The 25,536-nt window shown below is 39.6% G+C and overlaps 1 protein-coding gene across 1 annotated transcript in view; it reads right to left on the reverse strand.

The window, feature by feature from the left end:
- The window catches only part of mrps28 (mitochondrial ribosomal protein S28), an 80,340-nt gene that overhangs the window by 50,269 nt on the left and 4,535 nt on the right, over nt 1-25,536 (reverse strand). Inside the window, exon 3 of the mRNA XM_043689102.2 lies at nt 9,374-9,555. Coding sequence (XP_043545037.2) covers nt 9,374-9,555 — 182 coding nt within the window. The remainder of the gene's footprint in view (nt 1-9,373; nt 9,556-25,536) is intronic.

Below are 25,536 nucleotides of genomic sequence, written 5' to 3' on the forward strand. Positions count from 1 at the left end.
ACAACCACAACAACCTTCCCTTGTCCCTTGATGTCACACTCAGTCACATGTGGGTGGACCTCTGAAATTGTGCACGTTTGAATTAAGGCTATGGTGAGGTCAGGAACTGAGCAGATCTGCTGGGACCCAAACTGCGCATCACTTAAGCAAGTGTTTTTTGACAGCTCTGTTAATGACCTCTTTAATCACTTTGCTGATGAACAAGAGTAGACTGATGGGGCAGTAATTGGCTAAGTTGGATCTGGCCTGCTCAAGGTGTCGAGCACACACCTGGGCAATTTTCTACATTGTTGTAGATGTTAGTTATAGCTGTACTTGAAGAATATGGCAGGGAATTCATACGTAGAGCATATGAATTCAACATTATTTGCTGAATTTTGTCCGAGTCTACAGCCTTTGTGATATCCAATGCCCCCTACTGTTTCTTGATCTCACATGGGGAGAATCAAATTTTCTGAAGACTGACATCTGTGATATCAGGGACCTCTGGAGGAGGCAGAAATGGATCATCCATTTGGCACTTCTGGATGAAGATTGTTGCAAATGGTTTAGTCTTGCCTTTTGCATTGATATGACAAGCTCTCTAATCATGGATGATGGAGATATTTGTGAAGCCTCTGCCCAGGTAAATAGTGCGGTGAGGAAGGCATATGGCGTACTGGCTTTTATTGGTAGAGGAATTGAGTTCCGGAGTCCTGAGGTCATGATGCAGTTGTATAAGACTCTGGTACGGCCGCATCTGGAATATTGTGTGCAGTTTTGGTCGCCATACTATAGGAAGGATGTGGAGGCATTGGAACAGGTGCAGAGGAGGTTTACCAGGATGTTGCCTGGTATGGAAGGAAAATCGTATGAGGAAAGACTGAGGCACTTGGGGCTGTTTTCACTAGAGAAAAGAAGGTTTAGGGGTGACTTGATTGAGGTGTACAAGATGATTAGGGGGTTAGATAGGGTCGACAGTATGAACCTTTTCCCGCGTATTGAGTCGGGTATTACAAGGGGGCATAGCTTTAAATTAAGGGGGGGTAGATATAGGACTGATGTTAGGGGTAGGTTCTTCACTCAGCGAGTCGTTAGTTCATGGAATGCCCTGCCAGTAACAGTGGTGGACTCTCCCTCTTTATGGGCATTTAAGAGGGCATTGGATAGGTATATGGAGGATAGTGGGTTAGTGTAGTTTAGGTGGGCTTGGATCGGCGCAACATCGAGGGCCCAAGGGCCTGTACTGCGCTGTATTCTTCTATGTTCTATGTTCTATGTTCTCCAGGGAGTTGTTTCATTAATCATTCTTGACTGGATATGGTAAGATTGCAGACCTTAGATCTAAGTTGAAACTTTATTGCTGGAACAGCACAGCAGGTCAGGCAGCATCCAGGGAACAGGAGATTCGACGTTTCGGGCACAGGCCCTTCTTCAGGAAGGCCTGTGCCCGAAACGTCGAATCTCCTGTTCCCTGGATGCTGCCTGACCTGCTGTGCTGTTCCAGCAATAAAGTTTCAACTTTGATCTCCAGCATCTGCAGACCTCACTTTCTCCTCGACCTTAGATCTAACCCACCTTACCCCAGTTCAAAGCATAATTTCTTCCCTCATGCTGACACTGTCTCATTGTAGCCAGTTCATGTTGGTATGCTTCAGTCATCCCCTCAGTTCTGCCCTTTTCTTTACTCTTGGCTTCCTGTTACACCTTTTAAAACTCTTCTACGACTGAACTTATCAGATTGAGAGGGAGGCATTGGCCTAGTGGTATTATCATTGGACTGCTAATCCAAAGACCCAGGTCACACTCTGGGGACCCGGGTTCAAAACCACCACTGCAGATGGTGGAAATCGAATTCATTAAAAATCTAGAATTAAGAGTCAAATGATTATTATGAATCCATTGCTGATTGTCAGAAAAACCCATCTGGTTCACTAATGTCCTTTAGGGAAGGACATGTGACTCCACACCCACAACAATGTGGTTGAATCTCAACTACTTTACCTGCCTCTGGGCAATGAGGCATGGGCAATGAATGCTGGCCGAACCAGCATGTTCCATTAGGAAATATTTCTGCTCAGACAGTAGTGGCTGCTGATCAAGCAGATGAAGGGACCATCATGTTAAAATGTTTAGAAATTCATCATGATCAAGTTAGCTAACAAAAATCCCTTTTTCCTCAACAGCACTTTCCAAACCTGAATTTTCTACATAGAAGGACAATGACTGCAGACACATAGGAACACCATTTTCTGTAAGGTCCCATCCAGACTACATATAATCTTGAACTATATCACCATCCATTCAAAGTTGCTGGGTCAAAGCCCTGAAACTGTCTTCCTTATGATTTGGAGATGCCAGTGTTGGACTGGGGTGTACAAAGTTAAAAATCACACAACACCAGGTTATAGTCCAACAGGTTTAATTGGAAGCACACTAGCTTTCGGAGTGCCCCTCCTTCATCAGGTGGTTGTGGAAGACACAATTGTAAGACACAGAATTTATAGCAAAAGTTTACAGTGTGATGTAACTGAAATTAGACATTGAAAAATACCTTGACAGACAATCAAGGTATTTTTCAATGTGTAATTTCAGTTACATCACACTATAAACCTTTGCTATAAATTCTGAGCCTTACAATTGTGTCCTCCACAAACACCTGATGAAGGAGCGGTGCTCCGAAAGCTAGTGCTTTCAATTAAACCTGTTGGACTATAACCTGGTGTTATGTGATTTTTAACTTTGTCTTCCTCATGGAATGTAGGTATGCCCACAATACTAAGGACTGCAATGGTTCAACAAGGCAGTTTGCCACTATTTTCTCAACAGCAATTAGACATTGACAACAATGCTGATCTAACCAATATCCCATTAACAAATTATAAAAAAAGCTTCATGAAACTAGTCCACTAAAAGTTTAAAAATAAACAAGAAATTTATTTGACATGCAAGATATAATGGTAACAGAACTTTTGAATTACTGTCTCAAATAGCATTGAAAGGCAAAGTTGAAAGGCAAAGTTCTACAATGGAAAATTCTAAAAATACTTAAAATTAAAACATGAAAAACTGCATGCTTTTCCAATTTTGCTAAAACATCTATTTGCTTTTGCTCATTCTTTAACAAATGTAAAGATTAAATTATACCAAACAAACTAGTCAGTTTCTTTGAAACAGAAGTTAATAGATTTTCACTGCAGAGAATTATACTTGATGCCGTTGATTATTTGGCAATGTGGAGAGACAGCAACAGGTTTATACAATCTTCAGAGGTGAAAATCCTCAACCTTTTGTATGGAATGTGTAGTTTCCCGCTACTTGGTACTGACCAGCTGCAAACTTTAGGAAAATTGACTGTAATTGTGTGGTAAGTGTAGTGAATCACTACAAAGCTACACCTTTGACAGAGACCTTCAACACAACTGGAAAGCCTGATGGGAGAAATGCCATGTTTTGTTTAGTGTTCGGGTTGGTTTGTTCTTTCCCAGAAAGGTAGGAAAGGCCACAAGCATTGCTAAGTATACAGCCAAGATGCATAAAGCCACAAGAATTCTCGCAGTTGAATCTAAAACCAATATGAACAGACTTTGGCACTCAGCCAAGGTCAAGTACAGTTAGTAAGAAAGTCAGATTAACTACTGAATTTATACCATTGAAGACAATATAAAAAATACTAACATTTTAATTATAAATATAATAATTTCTAAAAAGTTTCCATGCTTCTGACTTGCCACAAAACTCATTGTCTATTTCCTGGCAATATCATTAGTACTAACAAAGAAAACTGACATACCAAACCACAAGGTAAATCTTTTTAAAAAGTAATTATCAGATGTCAAAAGACATTATTGTGTACTGCAGCTGTGACTATGTAATTACCTGCTTGCATTACTGCAAACCGTAGTTCAGATTTAATAGTTCAGTTGAGAGTACTCTGAAATGCATTTGGTCCACTATTACCCTTTCCAAATATTCTTTCACTCACAGGTCCAACCCTGGGAACATTACAAGCTGAGACATAGGTCAATAAGAAACATTGGCAAACACAATAGCCATTGCCTCAAACAGTGCTGTTGACAGACACTAGCACAAAGGCACTGAATAGAGTCCCCCTCAGTTCTCACACACAGCGAAGAATGAGTCAGTGTACTGCTGCTTTGGTGCTCTGTTTGTACAGTGTATACAGCTTTTGTCTGCAGCCACTGTTCTCTTCTGAATGCGGACTAAATAGTCTAGGAAGTGCAATCATAAGAAAAGCCTTTTACTCCTACCTCCAGCCAGCACAACGTTCAGTGCGTGTGATAGGCCAGCAAAGAAGTCTAAAGTCATCTCTTTAAGTATAAAGCCACTTTTACTTGCCTGAGTTAACTGCTAATTTGAATCCTTCAGCTCAACCATAGATTGTAACCCTTTCCTATCTGCTTAATAGCTGGCCATAAATCAATGTTACTAACTAATCATAACAAAAATTGTACTGTAATAATCTGCAAAATTCAAAAACCTATGATTAGAAAGTGAAATTTCTTAAAACACCTTTAGACAAGGTAGAAGGTTCTGCATATACTAGTGCTGCTCCGAACTGCCCCTTAGTAGATAGGAACTGAAATCAGCTCAAAAGTAGACGCATTCGACTAAAAAAGATGCTTGGTTACAAAATCTATGAGAAACTTATTTTTCGATGCTTTAATTGCAGAAAAATCTCATGCTTACAATGTGCTGTGTCAAAGTGGAGGGTATGAAGTAATCTAAACACGAATTAAAGAATTTTAAACTTGAGGTGTTGGAAACTACAAAACCAAGTAATTCAGCAATGTCAGCGTAACGGGTTAGTTGGATTGGGCATGCAACAGGGTATAATGTAGCAAATTTTGGATAAATTTGTAGTACTTAGAATGTTTTTTAATTATATTATTCTCTTCGGCACTGAAATGTCTAATACACAAAACAATTATATAATTGTTTATCTTATCTCATAATTTCATTGAACGTATTTGATGAACTTCTTTAATGTCGTGGAAGGGCATAAGAATTTTTTTTCCCATTCATTAATTCACTGCATGAGGGTGCTAGGCCCACTTATTGCTCAGTGAGCAGTTAAGTGTCAACAACAACATTGCTGAGGGTCTGGAGTCACATTTGGTCAGACCAGTTTTTCTTTTTTAAAGGACATTAGTGAACCAGATTTCTTCTAAGTTGGTAATGGTTGCATGGCCAATATTATGTGCCAAGGAGTGATTTTAACTCAAGTGCCCAGAAAAGTACCTGGATCTCTGGATTAACAGCCTAGTGATAACACTACTACGCATCACCTCCTCATACCACATACTAATTTAGGTCGTAAGGAGAACCTTTTTGGTAAATAGATGAGTGCTAAGCAACTGAGAAAAATCATGAGGGTGCTGGTGAGGTAACCATGTAATAAGTTGCAGGCAGGTTGAGAAAGATGAGAGATTTGTTTATCACAGTCACACATTTTGAGACACCAATAACAGTTTTCGCAATGCTAGGGTGATGAACTGTAACATGATTGGATGTATGCATTACAATTCAGATGCCTTTAGGAACTGGACAAATTCCTGGATTCAAATTGCTAACACAGTATTTCAAAAGAGAGGTAGGATTTTGTGAGATGTACTCCAGAATTAGTTTTGATTATCTTTAAGGGTCAAGGTGAAAGTTTCCAGAATTGCATTTCTCTCAAACTGGTCCGGCATTTATACATGCATTTATAACAATTGATCAGATGAACTGAGAGCAGCTGATAGCAGACTAGAAAGTCTGGGTCTTTGGTTAGTGTGGGAGTTGGGTGAAGTGAGGGAAAGAGATATTGCATTCCCTAATCTATTTGGAGAGCACCATTTTAGCCTGACATCTTAGAAGTCCAGTAATGACTTAGGTATAAGCTAAGAGAGGCAGATCTTTTTCCCTTCTCTGCTATCATTTACTCTGAGCTTAAAATTGATTAATTTGGCAGCATCTCATTTCCAGGAGCCAGAATTTATTTGCATTGATTACTTTGCACCGTGACTTTCATGGTGCTTGGTACTAGTCAATATCATCAGATTCCAAAAACTGGTTCACTGATGTCCTTTAAGGAAGAAAACAGCCATCCTTACCTATTCTGGACTATATGTGACTCCAGAACTACAACAATGTGGTTAACTCTTAACTGTCCTCTGGGATGGGCAGTGATGCCCTCAGCCTGCGAATTAATATGAATAAAATGCCTGTATGGCAGTAAACTACATTTTGCCTTAAGCATTTTTTTAGTGGAAATAACTGTACAATTAGGGTTATTCTATTTATGGTGGTCACTATGTTCTGAACTAGTTTTGATGGCCGTCAGAAGTAGATGGAGAATTCAGAAAAGAATTTCACAGAATATGTTATTTCTCAAATTGGCCCAAGTGTTTTTCTAAACGTGTATTTTTGCATTTACCATGTGATTATAAGGCTGCTGACAAATGAGGAGTATGATGTCTAATTGTAACATGACTATGACACAGATGCACCAAACGAATTGAGAGCAGCTAATATAGACTGGACAGTTTGCAAGTTTGGTTTGTATGAAAATTTGGTGAAGTGGTGGATTAAAATGTGCTTTTACTTTCCCTAACTTATTTGGACAGCACCACTTCAACTGCTGGGGGTCAGAATTTTTAAAAAGTGCCATTTCAGAGTCCATTAAGCTGACCAGCCTGCATGTGTTTAGAATAAGTATCTGTGTAAATAGCTTGTTTAAGGACATTAGAGTTAGGGAGGGTCTAAAACTTTACTATCAAACTGAAGACAGTTTCCTGTTTAATTATAGAGTGTATAATTTTCAGTTTTAAGTGATAATAACATTTAATAGACACAGAAAAATGGTAAGAAAAGCAATTAGTATCATGCGAGTGTATAAATTAATTATATTTAACAAATAACACACAGACAGTAATGGGACAGGTTTAGTGTTGCAGCCGTGGTATGTGAGGGATTTTGGACCTGGAAGTGGTCCAGGGCAAACACAACTAGAGCAAATGGCTAAAATTCCAGGAACTTTATATCAGAATTATTGAATTTGAAGCAGAGTTGAAAACATGTCAGGAAGGAGGAGAAACTGAGAGATACTTTGCTCCAGAAGGCAGTCATGTCCCTTAATATAGTTAAGTCCAATTCTGCCTACAGGGTGCCACAGTGAGGCAAAGTTGGACAATAATCTACTGCCGGAGCCTCTGCCAGTGCAAGTTTGAGGGGTTTACCTGTGCGAATACAAACAAGTTTTGTAGGGATGAGGAGCAGGCTGAGCAGGGCATATTGTTTCAGGATGCCTTTTAAGTGGCATCGGTAGGGGGTTGCAAGTAAACAGTAAATAGTTAATGAGGAGAAAGTGAGGTCTGCAGATGCTGGAGATCAGAGCTGGAAATGCGCAGCAGGTCAGGCAGCATCCAGGGAACAGGAGAATCGACGTTTCGGGCATAAGCCCTTCCTGAAGAAGTGCTTATGCCCGAAACGTCGATTCTCATGTTCCCTGGATGCTGCCTGACCTGCTGCGCTTTTCCAGCAACACATTTCCAGCAGTAAATAGTTAATGTACTAGTTGAAGATAGTATAACGATGGAGATGAACAATCTTCTGATTTTGCCTGTCCTCGGATGCTGCCTGAATTGCTGTGCTCTTCCAGCACCACTAATCCAGAATCTTCTGTACAGGCCAGACTATGAGTCCAGAACACTATAATGTCAACTAAAAGTAAGGGTTCAAGTCTCCTGCTCAGGGCTGGACAGGAACTTAGAGGTGGTATTTTGGAATGTGAGTGGTGCACCCAGTTATTATGATCTATCTAGATACTAATGCCAGAGATAGGACCAAGAAAGGGGTTATGCTTAGACAGCGTGAGGAACTAAGTATCAAACTGAAGAGTAGAACACCATGGATAATTAGAATCAGATTATTACCTGCGCAACATGTTATTTGGCAGAAGGCACATAAGATTAGTGAAATGAATACATGATTCAAATGCTGGTATGGGAGAAATGGGTTCCAGTTTGTGAGGTATTGGCACCAGTGCTAGGAAAAATGAGGACTGTACAGTTGGGGCAGTTTGCACCTGGACTATGCTAGTACCAGCATTCTAGCAAACCATATAACTTGATAAGTAGGAAGAATTTAATCTAAACAATGGTGGTGAGAGATTAATCTTGTAGTTGTTGCAGTTCAAGGGCACAAGTAAAGGCAACAGAACAAATTAGTAAAACAGGAAATGAGAGTCAGAGAACAGCAAAGATGTGCAGAAAATAAACCTAAGAATGCACCAACAGTCAAGACTATATGTGACAAAGATAACAAAAAGATAAAACCAACGACTCTGAATCAGAATGCACATAGCATTTGCAACAGAGTAAAGGAATTGATTGCACTTGGATTAAACAAATATGATCTGACAGCTACTACAAAGATGCATGATGGGAAGGATTGCGACCTGAAAATTGAGGGATATAGGACCTTCTCAGTTTCTCCACCACTTCTAGTTTTCGTTTGTTTTTGTTAAGAGGAAGTTGGGGCTCTGTGTATTCCAGTGTGCTCTCTTCTGTAATAATGAGCTGTGTGAACAGAAGACAGGACCAAAGAATATTTTAAGTGTTTTGGGCAGAACTGGCATCGGTAAATGGAGGTGATTGAAATCAGTTGTCCATTCACGTCTGCCTGGAATGCAGAAGAGGTTGGGTAAATATTCTACTGGGGACCAGGACTCAAGGATGCAATTTGTGAATAGGAGTTAATCAATAGCTACAAAATTATTAGAGTGATCAAAGGTCAAGGCTAAGCAATTGGCATTTTGAAAGTACAGTTATAATTTGCTCTTTCAAGGATAGAGGCAGAAGCAAGTAGAATTGGGATATGGAAAGACGATGTGAGCAGAAATGAAACATAAAAGTTATCAGAAATGGCTTTTGCAATGTAATACAAAAGGAGTAATTAGACCACTTGAGATGGCAATGGAAAAAGGGCAGCCATGGATATGAAATCGGGAGTTTATGAAAGGAGAGAGTAAGAGAGGATAAGAGCCAGTCAACCCAGATGAGAGAGCATGGCAAAATGAGATGGAGAATGAAATTATCAAATGGGAAACTACTCACTGCAAAGACTTAGGGAAGAAACAAGCAAAGATATCTTACACATTGCTGATAACGAGAGATATTGTTAAAACTTTTCTTCTTGCACTTAACCAAACATAACGAAAATGCCACATATGAAGAGAGTAACAAATATACTTACCAGAAAAGGGTGCTGATGAGTGGTAATTGACCCAGATTGGACTAAGGTAACCATATAATTAGAACTGTATCTTAAACGTGTGCATTAGTTTAAAATCAACCAATATACTTTCAGTACTTTGCTCAAAGCTACTTACTCTCCATCAACTGCTGGTCTTCTGCACACACAATGAAACTTGCCACCGAAGTCAATATAAAGATCATCACCCACAATATGGAAAATTTTACCAATGACTATTTTGTCTTTGGTCGGGCCCATCTGCATTAGAGGAGAGCGTCTCAATAATGATGCAAATGAGTCACTTTTCTGGGCCGTCACCTAAAAGAAAAACATTAAGACATTATAAAAATAAATACATTGAAAATATTAATAATTAATATAATTTCAATTGAATTTACTCTTTCAGGTCATATTTAACAATATTTTGTCCATGAAATCAATTTCAACAAAAATTAGCCCTGACATTGTGGTAGGTGTAGCAATTATGAAACTGACACCTCACGTTTTCACGACTCCTCTGAATCTACCATTATCTGGAATCTCTAAATACCCAGTCAAATGCAGAAATCCAGCAGTTCCTGTCAGTGATTCTACATTTCTCCAAAGGATATTCTGAAGTCCCACAGATTTGAACTGATGAGAACTTGCCTTTTTATGCTATTAAACTTGCTGTTAAAGCCTTTGAGCAGTTAGACCTGTTGAATGGGGTGCAACAGAGTTCTTAATGATATAAGGTGTTAAGAACTTTAAGCAGGAGGAAGCAACTCAGCTCCTTGAGCCTGACCGCCATTTAATAGGTGGTTGATCGAATCTCATCCTCAACTTCACTTTCCGACCATACTTAAGGTCATAATTAGAATGAAACAGCTTCACCGGCTGTGAAAGCAAACTGTATATTTGCAGAAATTAAGATAGTTTCATTATGGGAGAAAATAATTTTGAATTTTTTAAAGCTTGATTTCAGCTTCTACATTAATCCGGTGTCTAAATCTCAATAACTTATCCTGATGTCTGCCAATTTTTTTTCATAAAGTGAAGATATGCAGTGGATTTTATCTCCTGCTTTGTTAAAAATGGTTCTGTTTCATAGTTGGGTTGTTTGTCTTGCTTCACAACGTCACTATTGCAAGGTTCCTGAAGATCCCCTTAGCTGGTCGTTGGATTCAAACTGGACATCAGGTAAGGAGAAATCGTTGCAAAAGAGACAGATTGGGTCCCTGTGAAGAGTGTTCTTTGAGATCAATGGTGAACGCCATCGATTCACTGTTGACCACAAATTCTAGGCCAAAGTTGTAACTAAAGATCTAAATAAAGTCCATAATTCCTACTGTCAACTAGTTAAGTACCAAGACCTATAATTTTCAAATCTTTTGAGTGAATATTCTAGTCCATCTACAGGAAAAGGACACAGAAATAACATTGCAGAATGGTTTCCTTCAGTGCTGAAACCATTCTATGGTTTTTTAATAGACTCCTGAGACTTTCTATCCTAACTTCCAAATACATGCTAGGAAGACAACTTATTGGAATACAGAATGCGAAACATATATTATTAGTCTGTAATTGTAGAAAGTCAAGGTTTGATAACATACTGACTAAAACTCAACAGTCTTGGAGTGTCTTTTTGAAAATTCTGTCATGGCTTCCTTTGGAATCAAGATGACTTATGTATTAGCTAGGGAAACCAAGTCTTCTGCAAATCTTCACGCAAAAATAATTCCAATAAAATGTATCACAATTCTTTATGTTGTGTGTGAAAAAAAAAGCACTTTGGTAGGAGCCAAAGTGACATCTAATTGTTAGGGAGGAGAAATCTATTTGGCCCATCTTAATTGCACCAGCTCACCAAATTAATAATATGCCTTAGCACTATCCTTCTGCCTTTCTCTGTAGCCCTTACATTGTTTTAACTCAAATAACCATCTAACGTCCTCTTGAATGCTTTAATTGAAAATGCCTCCACCATACTTTCAAGGCAGTGTATTCCAGACCCAAACTACTTACGCGAAAAAGCTTTCCTCTTGCCTCACATTTGCTTCTTCTGCAAGTTACCTTAAATTGGTGCCAGTTCTCAATCATTTTACAAATGGGAAGAGTTTCTCCCTACCTACAGAGTTTAGACCATTGTGATTTTGAAATCTTCTATCATATCTAACGTAACTTTTCTCCTCTGCAAGGAAAATATTCTCTAAGCCTTCATATGTGTCATAAGAACCACCTAGAGATCTCTTCAATCTCTTATACACTCATATCCTTCCTGAAATCAGGCCCCCAAAAATGTACACAAATGTGCAGCTGAGATCTATGTAGGGTCTTTTACAAGTTCAGTATAACTTCCTTCTCTCATTCCTTATGTTCCCATTAATGAAGGCTAAAAAGTTGTATGTTTTTATTAACTGCTCTCTCCACCTGTCCCGTCCCTTTCATGACTTATGCACATAAACACATAGGTCTCTCCTCCTCTTGCAAAACACTTAGTTTAGTGCTCTTTATTTTATACTATCTTTCCATGTTCTGTAAGAATATATCACCTCATACCACTCCACACTGACCATCATCTGCCATCTATCTGCCCACTCCACTAATGGCTACATTCTTTTGAAGGTCTACACACATTCTCCTCTCAGTTTACATGCTTCTAAGTTTTGTAACATCTGCAAACTTTGAAACTGTTTTCTTGTACACAAGATCCAGATCATTAATATGCATCAAGAAAAGCATGGGTCCAATCCCAACCTTTGGGGAGCTCCACTAACAACAAGAACAAAAGAGAAGTACAGCATGGAAACAGGCCCTTCAGCCCTCCAAGCCTGTGCCAAACATCATGCCATAACTAAACTAAGAAAACAAACCTTCTGCCCTTATTAGGTCCATATTCCTCTACTCCCTGCCTATTCATGTAATTATCCAGAAGCCTCTTATATGTCATGAACGTGCCTGCATCCACCACCTGTTCTGGCAATGCGTTCCAGGTTCCCACCACCCTCTGCATGAAAAACTTCCCTTGCACATTTTCCCACCTATGCCTCGCATAATTGTGTAGACCTCTACCAGGTCTCCTCTCAGCCACCAGCTTTCCAGTGAATTACAACACCTTCATTCGATCCAAAACATATGCATTAACCATTACTCTGTTTCCTATTATTCAGCCAGATTTTATATCCATGTAGTTACTGTCCCCTTTTATTCCAAGAGCTCTCACTTTTCTTGCAAGTTTATTCTGTGACACTATATCTATTGCCTTTTGGAAGTCCATGTACACATCAATCCTCACAATTAATTCGTCACTGAATTTCCAGTAAGTCAGTTAAATACAATTTTCCCACAAGAAATCCATGCTGGCATGCCCTAATGCATTTTTACCTGTGACTGTTAATTCTATTCTGAATTATTGTTTGATTTTAAGAAGTTACCGCTTTATCAAAGATAAACTGGGAGGCGATTGCTAGGCTTATCCTAGTAAACTTTTTTGAACAAGGGAGTAACATTTGAAATTCACCACCTGAGTTTTCCTTAAGACTGAAAATATATGGCCAGCGCTTCTGCAATTTCTAATTATACAGCTTATCATGAGCAAGGTTTTGATGAGTTACAGGCACAAGCTGCCAGTTAAAATGATGACGTTATACATTAACGTAGCATAGACCTGGCTCAAGTAAGAGCAGGATTAGGTGATACATATTTCTGGCTACAACATGTTCAGACAATTAGGAAAGGTCAAAAAAAAAGGCTTTGCAGATAATTAGTTAAAGAAAGGGAGAACAATCCAGAGGGTTCAAGGTCAGAATTTATTGGCTGAAGTGAAGGAACAAAAAGATGCAATTACATTGCTTGGTGCAATCTATAGGCCACCAGATAGTTTCAAAAATGTAGAAATCTGCCTTGTTTTAAATCACAATGCCTATTTTTTTTTTAAGATTGCATTCAATTTATAGTGTAACATGATAACAAGTTCTAGAGCTGTCTGTTATTCTTTATTGGGAAATGTACACCTTCTAATACAATAATTTCAAAGGATAATCTGAATTAAACAAGTGGATTAAAAATTCAGCAGCATTAGGTACTGGGCTTTCTGCAGCTCTGAACCACTGAACATATGTGATTTATCAGTGTTGTATAATTAAAAGGATTGTTTTTATACTGTCTTTTTACAATGCAACTGGAACTACTGAGAAACTCCATGAATATCAAATTTCATGCATAAATTTGCATTAATATTATACTGACAGAACTCTGGATATTTCAAATATGTTTCAAAAGCTTCTGTAAACTAAGTGACAAGCTCTGTAATTTATCTATTCACAATTGCTTTATTTTTGTTTTTTTTATATAGATGTTCCTATCCTGCAGAACATTTCTGCTTCCTGAGACATCGGAAAGAACTCTTCCATTCCAGTTTGGAGCATTATAAATTGTTGTAAAATACATAATTCATAAACCATGAAATTTTTCACATTCACATGAAAGACAGATGCTCAAAATGCAGCAGACCTCAATACAGCACTGAAATGTCAGCCTAGATTAGTGGCTAAAAACATAAATAGAATAAATCTACAATTTTTCAAGTCAGTAACAGTGCTATGACTGAACCATGGCAAAAACTACATTTGCAGATAATATCGAGGTCAGACCACACTACATGTTTGACAAAACATTAGAGATAGATAATTAAAATTAACATACAATATGTCACAATGGTGTATAAACAACTATAGATTTAGAAAGCAGGAGCAAACTACTGCAGATGTTGGAATATGTACTGAAAACACAAAATGCTAAAACTCACAGTGGGTCAGGCAGCATCCATGGAGAGAGAGGAAGTTAATGTTTCGATTCTGACGCACGGAGATTTATAGATTTAGAAATTTGAACATCGTACAGAACAAACTATATTAGTTTTCACATAGAATAATAAATAAAACATTGAGCAACAGAAGAGAATATGAGAGTTGATTTTTTTTTACGTCTTTCCCACCCTGAGGCAGTATTCTGGTTTAGTGCATCATCCAGCCCTTATAAAGCTCACATGGTTGGTATTCCAGGGATTTTAATGGAATGAGAATCAGGAAAGTTCTATGAAGAGCAGATGATCCACTATTGCAGATTTCCATGCAGTGAAGACGACAGAATTTAGTCCAACGTTTCCGAAGTAAGTAGCACAGGAGGCAAGTTGCTTGCACCCAAGCTCACTCTTCTTGTTTTAAAGAAAGGAATTCTCTTGCCAGGACAAGCAGAATGGGAATAAGGGTCAGGGCTGATACTAAATTTTAAGAAAAAATCAAAATGTAAAGCTTGGAGTCAAAGTATGCTCATTACTCCTAAAATAGCAGGCACAAGAATTACAAGTTTTTTCTTCTTAATGCTTTGTCCAATGCTGCAATATCTACATGTCAAATAAATGTTTGATGCGCATTGTTGTATTGCAACCTAAAAGGAAAAGAGAAGCATTTCATCCACATAAAACAGTAAAATATCCTTTGAGACATCATGTTTCTCTTAATTTTATTTTAGAATACAGATTAAGAGGCAATGAAGAAACTCTTGTCCTGAAGTGCTATACCACAGCCTAATAGCATGTGTGTTTGTGGCAATGGTTCCCCACACTGATCTCCTCCCAATCATGAATATGTTGCCAGCAAAAACCATCAGAGACTGAGAAACCTTCTGTTTTTTTGGGGAGTGGGGTATATAATGCAGTGTAAAGCATATAAAGTGACGCTGTATATAAGTTTTTTTTAATTTTTCCAGTTAAAATGTATTTTTGTACATAAAGATTATTGATTTGACTCCTTCACTGTCGATGATAACAAAGGGATTAACAAACTTGATTCATAAACAAAATGGCCAGTCGATTCAAAAAGGCTTCATAAGAGTTTCTCAGCATGTGAGCAATACAAGTAATATAGCAAATGTTTCAAGAATTAAAAAGAAACATTTGGCATGGAAATCAGACATGGTTTGAATAGGTGTCAAAACAAAATTGCATATATAATAGGGATATGTCCTGGTTTCAGTTAAAACAAAATATTTAACATGCAACATAATTGTCTAGAGTGATATTTAATTGCACCTATTGTGTGGTAACCTCAATGATCAGATGAGGGCTGTACAACTGTCAATAATTCTGACTTCATAATGGATGGAACGTTATGTTGAAGCAGCTAAATATGGTTTGGCTGGGAATATTTCAATGTTGCTTTCAGCAACTGACTTCTACTGCATCAGCAGTGATTCTAGCAATTGGAAAATTTTGCACTTGACACTTACCGACATTAGCTTCACTGTCATCTTTGATGTTATAATTGATTCATTATCACCCTGACATCCTCTGCTTTGATTCTGTTTTTCCATTCAGGTCTGGAATAAGCTTGCGTCAAGGCCTGCAGCCAAGTGGTTCTGGAGGAACCCAAACTGAGCATTAGGAAGCAAATTATTGGTGTTGCTGGATAGCATTGTTGAATACCCTGTCCATGAATTTCCTGATGAGAAGACCACCAGTAGGGTAGTAATTGATGGATTAAATTTACTCTGTTTTTTGTACAGAAGACATATCTGAGCAATTTTGCACATCAATGTCATAGCTACACTACAAATTTGGCTTAAGACACAACTAGTTCTACTGTAAAGATCTATAGTATTATAGATACACATACCTCAGAATAGAATCTTTACAGTATGGAAACAGGCCCTTTGGCCCAACAAGTCCACACCGACCCTCCGAAGAGCATCCCACCCAAACCCACATCCCGACCCCGATCCCATTACTCGACACTTACCCCTTCTACACATCCCTGAACATCCTGAGCAATTTAGCACAGCCAATTCACCTAACCTGCACATCTTTGGATTGTGGGATGAAATCGGAGCACCCAGAGGAAACCCATGCAGACAGAGGGAGAATGTACAAATTCCACATAGACAGTAACCTGAGGCTGAAATCAAACCTTGGTCCCTGGAGCCTGTGAGGCAGCAGTGTAAACACATTAAAGGAAAAGCAATATTGTGGACACTGGAAATTGGAAACAAACATTAGAATACTGGAGAAACACAACTGGTCTAGCAATATCTATGGGAAGAGAAAACCAGTTTTCAAATTGACATAGGTATGACTTTATCAAAACTGAAAGGAGTTGGAAATTTTTTCAATGTAGAGTGTGTACACTTTTGACAGAGGTGGAGAAGGAGCAAGGGAAACATAGTGTAGAGGCCCAGTGCAAAAAAGGGGTTGCTAACAGTGGTGAAAGAGAAAGATTAGAACAATGAAGAATTGAGATGTGAAAGGGAGACAGTGGGCCATCACGACTGAGAACAAAGTTGTCTGTGGGTGTGGAAAGCGAAAGTGTAAGAAAAGTCAAGATCAAATAGCATACAGTCAGGCTCTGAAATTGTGAAATTCAATATTTGAGACTCAGACACAATAAAATGCCCAAGCAGAAAGTGTTCCTCATGCTTGTGTAGTGCTTTATTGGAACACTGCAGCAGGCTTAGGACAGAAATGGTAGCATGACAGCAAGGTGGTTTATTACAAATGACAAGGATTGGAAAGTCTCAGTCATTCCTACAGAGAAAGTAAAGGTTTTCACCAAATTGCATTTAAACTCACAATTATAAAGGAGACCACATGGTGAGCAGCAAATATAATAGACTAGATTGAAATAAGTAGAGAAGCTGGAAGAACACAATAAACCAGGCAACATCAGAGGTTGGAGAAGTCAACATTTCAGGTATAATCCTTCTTCAGCAACGGAGGTGGGGGTAGGGGGAGGTAGTTCTTCCAGCCTCCTGCTTGTCTACTTTTAAATTCCAGCATCTCCAGCAGGATGCTACCATGAAACACATCTCTCTTGATCCATGTCAGCATTCTGCAGGGACCATTCCCTCTGTAATATCCTAATCCACTCCACTATCACTCCCAACCATTCTTCACTCCCCTATGTCCCCTTTCCATGCAATTACAGAAGGACAAAATCAGAAGTCACACAACACCAAGTTATAATCTAACAGGTTCATTTGAAATCGCAAGCTTTCGGGGCTGGTACTTCGCTACTCTTTCCACACTTCACCTGACGATGCAGCAGTGTTCCGAAAGCTTGTGATTTCAAATAAACCTGTTGGACTATAACTTGATGACATGTTCCGATGTTGTCCCCCCTAGTTCAACACTGGCACCTCCACATCAATGAAGAACTAATTGCTCATTCAGCACCTCCCTCTTCATTGTTCAAGACCACAAACATACCTTCCAAGCAAAGATGCACTTTGTTTCAACTTTTTACAATATAGTCTATTATCTATGCTTTATAACCTAAATCTTAGATTGCACATTAAATCCACCTTCAAAAGACAAAGGCGGCAACAAAAAATATCTTCCAGCGAGATGATGTATACGATAAAGGTTCTCTGTTCCATCTCTAAACCTAAACTGTGAGCATTTTAACACGTACTATGGATTATGGGAGAGACTTTCAACATTTACAGGAGTAGTTAATGATGAAAAGCCTAAGCTTGAGCAGGGTACATAACAAATTTATATTTAAAATTTTTAACATAATTATTAAATAGTATTACTATTGGTTCTGTAAGCTTCTATATATTTAATGTTAATAAAGTAAGCAATAATTATGTTACTTTATGCTATATATTGCTTGAGTATTTTTGACATAATGACACACTGCTTAGGCAGCATTGGAACTGTGGCAAATGTTACAAATCATAGTCATAGCAATCAGCATTAAAATCAGCACCGTTTACTGCTAATGGAATTAGTTTTAATCTAGGCATTTCATTTATGCTCTTCCCTCTCCTAATTAAAGACTGAAAACATCAATTTTTGAAAGTATATTAGAAGTTTGCCAGCACTCCAATGGCTAAACATTTTGTTTGAGATGAATGACACAAATTTCAATTTTATTTGATTGAAAAGGATACTGTCACTAAGGATCACTGAACTAGTGCCTGAAATGAACAGTTAAAAAACTATGATCTTGAAGTTAGCAACATTACCAGGAAATGGAACACTTGCCTTTATTTCAAAGGAACAGAGTATAAAAGCAAAAATGCTTTTCTAAAACTATACAAGTCACTTGTCAGACCAGAGTTTGAATACTGTAAACAGTTTTGGAACCCTTATCTAAGCAAAGATTTACTGACATTGAAGGCAGTCCAGAAAACATTCATGGGTATGGAGGGACTGTTTTAAAGACCAGTAAAGCAGGTTGGCCCTGTACTCTTTGGAGTTTAGAAGAATGAAAGGTAACCTTTTTGAAACATACTTGATTCTTGGGGTACTTGCCAAGGTTGCCATGGAAAAGTTATTTCTACTTGTGGGAGAGTCTAGGACAAGGAAGAATAATCTGAAAATTGGGAGTTACCCATTTAGAGCAAAGATAAAAAGGAATTTGTTCTCTCAGAAGGTACTGAATCTGTGGAATGTTTTTGTAACCACAGACGGCTGCCAATGCTGTGCCATTAAATATATTCAAGTCTCAGATAGACAGATTTTTAATCAGTAAGGCTATGGGGAAAAGGCAGGAAAAGTGAAATTAGGGTTATTAGATCAGCTATGATCTCACTGAATGGTGGAGCAGACTCGAATGACCTACTTCTGCTCCTATGTCTTATGGTCTCGTAACTTAGTCAAACAATAAAATGAGGAAATAAATAACCAAACAGAGAATACAAATCGGCCAACTCCAATACTGAAGCAGTCCACCAACAAACAGGATCAAATAGACACAGGAAATAAAGGATGAATGGCTTAACATTTTCTTCCAAAGTGTTCAGAAAACCATTTCTATTTGTGTTAGTACAGTTGCCCATTAAAAATCAGTCTCAGATTAGATTAGATTCCCTACAGTATGGAAACAGGCCCTTCGGCCCAACAAGTCCATACCGACCCTCCGAAGAGTAACCCACCCAGACCCATTCCCCATATTCACCCCTGACTGTGAGCAATTTAGTATGACCAATTCACCTAACAAGCACATCTTTGGATTGTGGGAGGAAACTGGAGCACCCGGAGGAACCCCATGCAGACATGGGCAGAATGTGCCAAGTCCACACAGACAGACAGTCATCTGAGGGTGGAATCGAATTTGGGTCCCTGGCACTGTGAGGCAGCAGTGCTAACCACTGAGTCACCGTGCCGCCCATCTTACTCTTCTTTTTTGACAGTCCTTCAGGATTGAGGATGGCTTGCTTAGACTCCAAGTTCAATACAATAGCTGTAAGGCTAATACATAATTATACACATGGGGCAGGAGGTGTTGGAAGGACAGGGTGGACACCCTGTTAGTTTTTATGCTCCCTCTGATGCTTTAGTAATACCTTTACATATTCCTAAATGAGGCTTTGATGCGTTTGGTGCCCTTTCTAATAGAGTAAGTTGTAAGTCAGAACCTCCCATGAATTGAAAGGTATGCTCGACCACTTCAGAAGTGCCTTGAATACTATTCTTAAAAGGTTGCTGCTGTCTACCGAAACGTCTCAAGCTGCAACCAAACTCTGAATAGTGTGATTGCACCAGGAGTTTGCTGTTTGGCTTTAAGAGCTGCGTTTTCATGATTAACACTGCAAAGCTGGGCACGTTGGCCTGGGTAAGAACATTGCTGCTGGAACATCTGTCTTATCACCGGATTTGGAGGATTTTATAAAGGCACCACAGTGACATTTCTTCACTGTTTTGACTTGTGCAAGTCTTCAAACCATGTAGGGTCACACAGATTACTGCTACCTGGTAAACCATGATCTTAGCGTCAGGTTTGAGATCCTGATTGTGGTACGTAAGTGCAAATCTTTCTTTCTTTACCTATAGAGAAGCTAAATAAAGGTAAAGTCACCATAACTTTACCAGACCATATGGCTGCCCCCTCGGTTGGACCAAAGGGTCTGTTTCCAAGTTGCATGACACTATGGCTATGTCTCTATAACTGGTGGTGGTTTAACCCCAGTGTCACCATGTTTGGTTAGAGAAGAGGCTGACACAAACAGTCCTTAACGGTAATCTCAGCCGGTGTGGGAACTGAACCCATGTTGCTAGCATCACTCTATATTGTAAACCAGTCAACTGAGCTAACCATCCCCAAAAGGAGGGTTCCATCTCCTGATCCTTGTCTAGTTGCATGGTGCAAGTATGCAGAATGGACTCTGTTCAGAAGTAAAATTTAATTGTGCAAATTGCAATGCCGACTGGGCTGCAAACATTCACTGTTTACATATGAAGAGAATCAAATAGGAAAAGACAAAATATGCATCAGTGCTTTGGCTAAAATGATAACCTAGTGTACCATAATGTAAACTTCAGGATACCTGGACATGGAAGATGTTTTTAACAAGACAACTTGAGACTATAAAACTACATTGAAAATTGTTTGACAGTAGAAGATCGGAGAACAAGACTCCCTCTAGTGTTCCAACTATTGCTCTACAATTGGCAATTTATGCACTTTTGCTCAGATTTGCCACTATGGGTACTGCAGCTGTTGGAGATTAGAGTTAGGATTAGAATGGTGCTGGAAAAGCACAGTAGGTCAGGCAGCATCCGAGGAGGAGGAAAATCGACGTTTTGGACAAAAGCTGAAGGCTTTGCCCGAAACCCCAATTTTCCTGCTCCTTGGATGCTGCCTGACCTGCTGTGTTTTTCCAGCACCACACTAGAGTCACAGCATGGAAACAGACCCTTCAGTCCAACCCATCCATGCCGACCAGATACCCCAACCCAACCTAGTCCCACCTGCCAGCACCTGGCCCATATCCCTCCAAACCCTTCCCATTCATATACCCATCCAAATGCTTCTTAAATGTTGCAATTGTACCAGCCTCCACCACTTCCTCTGGCAGCTCATTCATACACATACCACCCTCTGTGTGAAAAAGTTGCCTTGTAGCCTCTTTTATATCGTTCCCCTCTCACTCTAAACATATGCCCTCTAGTTCTGAACTCCCTGACCCCTCTTGACTGTGCAAGTAGTGTTAGGAACAGTAGTAAAACTGTCACATTTCTACAGTATTGTTCTTAATGTGTTCACAAAGGCAAGTAAAGGTGAAGTCTTCTAGTTCTAATGTGCTCATAATTCCACAGAAATTCAAACACACCCAACATCAGAATACTTCGCTGCCTTTTGAATGAATCCCTGTTTTAATATAAACAATTATGATTAGAATTAGAATTCCAACAGTGTGGAAACAGGTCCTTCGACCCAACAAGTCCACACCGCCCCTCTGCAGAGTATTCCTCAGAGCCATTACCCTACGTTATCTACACATCCCTGAGCACTATGGGCAATTTAGCATGACTAATTCACCTAACCTGCACATCTTTGGATTGTGGGAGGAAACCAGAGAAGGCGATATAGGCCAAGTGCAGGCAGGTAGGACTAGTTTAGTTTGGGATCATGGTCGGCATGGACTGGTTGGAATGAAGGATCTGTTTCTGTGCTGAATGACTCCATGTCACTATGACTACACAAATTAACACTGAATAAAAATTTAATATCATAAACACAATCATACAAAAATAACAAAATCTTTGAATACACAAAATTTGTGAATTTCCCCAATTTCTGCAATGCTACCCTGAGCAGCATTCCTGATTTTAGTAGCACAGCGGTAAAGTGCCGGAGGCAGGTGTTCACTAGCATGAACTTAAATCCTTTCTATCTGTAGGTCAGCAGAACAACTAATTCATCTGTAGGAGTACAGATGTTTCGAGATATTTGTGCTAATTGAGAAGAAACAGAGATTTGTGAAAGGCAGATCATGTTTGTCCGCTCTAACTGAATTTTTGATGAATGAATAAAGATCAGTGAGAAGAATATGGTTGAATGCTGTTTGCATGGGTTTTAGGAAGAATGAACCTAGGTATCACACATGTGGCTGATTAACAAAACTGAAGCTTAAGGAAATGAGAAGTAAAAATGTTTATGTCCAAATTGGATTTTAAAAAATGGCTCAAAGATAGAAAACAGTAAGTGATCAGTTCTGATGAAAGGTCACTCAACCTGAAATGTTAATTCTGATTTCTCTGCACAGATGCTGCCAGAGATGCTGAGTTTTTCTAGCAACTTCTGTTTTTGTTTCGGATTTGCAGCATCTACAGTTTTATCGGTTTTTAAACAGTAAGTCATGATTGTTTTCTGGATTAGACATTGTCAACATGGTGCACTCAAGTTCTAGGACAATCACTTTCTCATTTTGCTAATGGTTTGAATCTTGGAATAGAGGGATTTTCAAAAGTCGAGATTATACCAACTTGCCTGCAATGGACAGATAGGCTAGGACCACTGAATCTGCATTAACTGGCCACATCAAATTCTCCTTTTAATCTTCCTTATTTTTACTGGTGATTGGGATAAAAAATTCTGCGATTCTCTCCATTTTTCCATTAGTGGCTTTCGTTATAGTTTCTTTGCCATTATAAATTGTAGTGCTTTCTTGTTTCAAATCGTGCAGTAACAGGGAGATAATGTTGGCATTGTGGATGTGGCACAATTGCAGAAAGTGATCTGAATGTTCAAAAAGTACAGATAATGGGATTATGAGTTAAACTGAAAGACAATTTTAAAGCGAAATTAACCAAGAGATCAGAAAGGGGATTTAAAATAGAATATCAACCACTCATAAGTGGGGTGTCCTCGGCTTCTGAATTTAACCACTTTTTATTCAAATGGCAAACGGTGTGTTGGATCAACTTAAAAGAGGGGCAACAGGTTAGAACCAGATTTGGGTAGATTTGTGAAGGTGGCCTCAAAATCAGAAAATATCCTCTTAAATGCATAAGAGCGCATTTGTGTGTACAGCTTTGCACATTAAAGTTATAGAGTCTTACAGCACAGAAAAGGTCCTTCGGTGTATCAGGTCTGTCGTCATGAGCAACCTAAACTAATCATTTTCCAGCAGTTAAGCGTCAGATGTACAGCATGGAAACAGACTCTTCGGTCCAAATCGTCCATGACAACCAGATATCCTAAATTAATCTAGTCCCATTTGCCAGCATTTGGCCCATATCCCTCTAAACCCTTCCTATTCATATACCCAAGCAGGTGCCTTTTAAATGTTGTAATTGTACCAGCTTCCACCATTTCCTCAGGCAGCTCATTCCACACATGCACCATCCTCAGCATAGAAAGGTTGCCCCTTGGGTCCCTTTTAAATCATTCCCCTCTCCCCTTAAACGTTCTAGTTTTGGACTCCTCCACCGCAGGGAAAAGACCTTGTCTATTTCAAGTTTCACAATAACCCTATAGCTTTGAAAGTTAGATATATCATTGGAATATTATGAATATTACTGGAACTGAATAGCTGTTGGCTAAAGATTAGTTAAGAGGGAAAATGATTTGGTAGGAATCACTTATCGCTCACTCAAAGCTCAAGCTCAAGTGTCATTAGGCCGCAACCAAAGCAAACAAGAGACCTGGGCATGAGTTGCATTTACCAAATAACTAATTACAACACTTTATGCAATTTATATTCACCTTTGGCAACACTCTATTTGACATACTATGCACAGTTTATGCTGAGGAAGAATACTTTCACACTGGAGAGAGTACAGAGAAAGCCAACAAAGGCAATAGCAATGAAGTAAAAGGAAGGTCGCAATGCTCCTGTGAAGTGACTTTTATATGTTCATGGCACAATATGAACGCAAGTAAAATGTAACATAGAACAGCACAGCACAGGAACAGACCCTGCGGCCCACAATGTTGTGCTAAACATGACGACAAACTAAACTAATCGCTTCTGCCAGTCCATGGACCATATCCCTCCATTCCTTGCAAATTCACACACTAATCTAAAAGCCCCTTAAACACCCCTAATGTACGTGACTCCACCACCATCCCTGACAGAGCCAGACTCTACCATTTTCTGTAAAAAAAAGCTTGTCCATCACATCTCCTTTGAACTTTCCTCCTGACCTTAAATGCATGCCCCCAAGTATTAGACATTTCAACTCTGGGAAAAAGATTCTGAACGTCAATCCTATCTATACATCACATAATTTTGTTTATTTCTATCAAGATTCTCCTCAGCCTCTGCCGCTCCAAAGAAAACAACCTGAGTTTATCTAGCCTCTCCTTATAGTTCATACTCTCTAATCCAGGTAGCATCATGGTAAACCTCTTCTACATCCTCTCCAAAGCCTCTACATGCTTTCAACCAGAATTGAAAGTAGTATTCTAATTGTTGCCTAACCAAAGTCTTATAAAGTTATAACATATAATCCTAACTCTTCTACTCAATCAGAACCCCACTGGTCCTCACCTATCACCCCACCAACCTGCATATACATCGTGTCATCCGTCGTCATTTCCGCCACCTCCAAACGGACCCCACCACCAGGGATATATTTCCGTCCCCTCCCCATCAGTATTCCGAAAAGACCACTCCCTCCGTGACTCCCTCGTCAGGTCCACACCCCCCACCAATCCAACCTCCACTCCCGGCACCTTCCCCTGCAACCGCAAGAAATGCCAAACCTGCGCCCACACCTCCCCCCTTACTTCCCTCCAAGGCCCCAAGGGATCCTTCCATATCTGCCACAAATTCACCTGCACGTCACACACATCATTTACCGCATCCGCTACACCCGATGTGGCCTCCTCTATATTGGGGAAATAGGCCGCCTACTTGCGGAACGTTTCAGAGAACACCTCTGGGACACCCGGACCAACCAACCCAACCACCCGTGGCTCAACATTTCAACTCCCCCTCCCACTCCACCAAGAACATGCAGGTCCTTGGACTCCTCCATCGCCAGACCATAGCAACACGACGACTGGAGGAAGAGCGCCTCATCTTCCGCCTAGGAACCCTCCAACCACAAGGGATGAACTCAGATTTCTCCAGTTTTCTCATTTCCCCTCCCCCCACCTTGTCTCAGTCCCAACCCTCGAACTCAGCACCACCTTCCTAACCTGCAATCTTCTTCCTGACCTCTCCGTTCCCACTCCGGCCTATCACCCTCACCTTAACCTCCTTCCACCTATCGCATTTCCAACGCCCCTCTCCCAAGTCCCTCCTCCCTACCTTTTATCTTAGCCTGCTTGGCACACTTTCCTCATTCCTGAAGAAGGGCTCATGCCCAAAACATCGATTCTCCTGCCTGACCTGCTGCGCTTTTCCAGCAACACATTTTCAGCTCTTCTACTCAATTCCCCACCCAATAAAGGCAAGCATGCCATATGCCTTCTCTATCACCTTGAACACAAAGATCCCTGTGTACATCAAACCTGTTCGTGTCTTGCCATTCACTGTATACTTTTCCCTACCATTTGATCTCCCAAAGCACAGCAAGCATCCCAA

This window comes from Chiloscyllium plagiosum, unplaced genomic scaffold (genome assembly GCF_037043375.1).
Source record: "Chiloscyllium plagiosum isolate Xiang-an unplaced genomic scaffold, Cpla_swu_hap1 HiC_scaffold_4, whole genome shotgun sequence".
NCBI lineage: Eukaryota > Metazoa > Chordata > Chondrichthyes > Orectolobiformes > Hemiscylliidae > Chiloscyllium > Chiloscyllium plagiosum.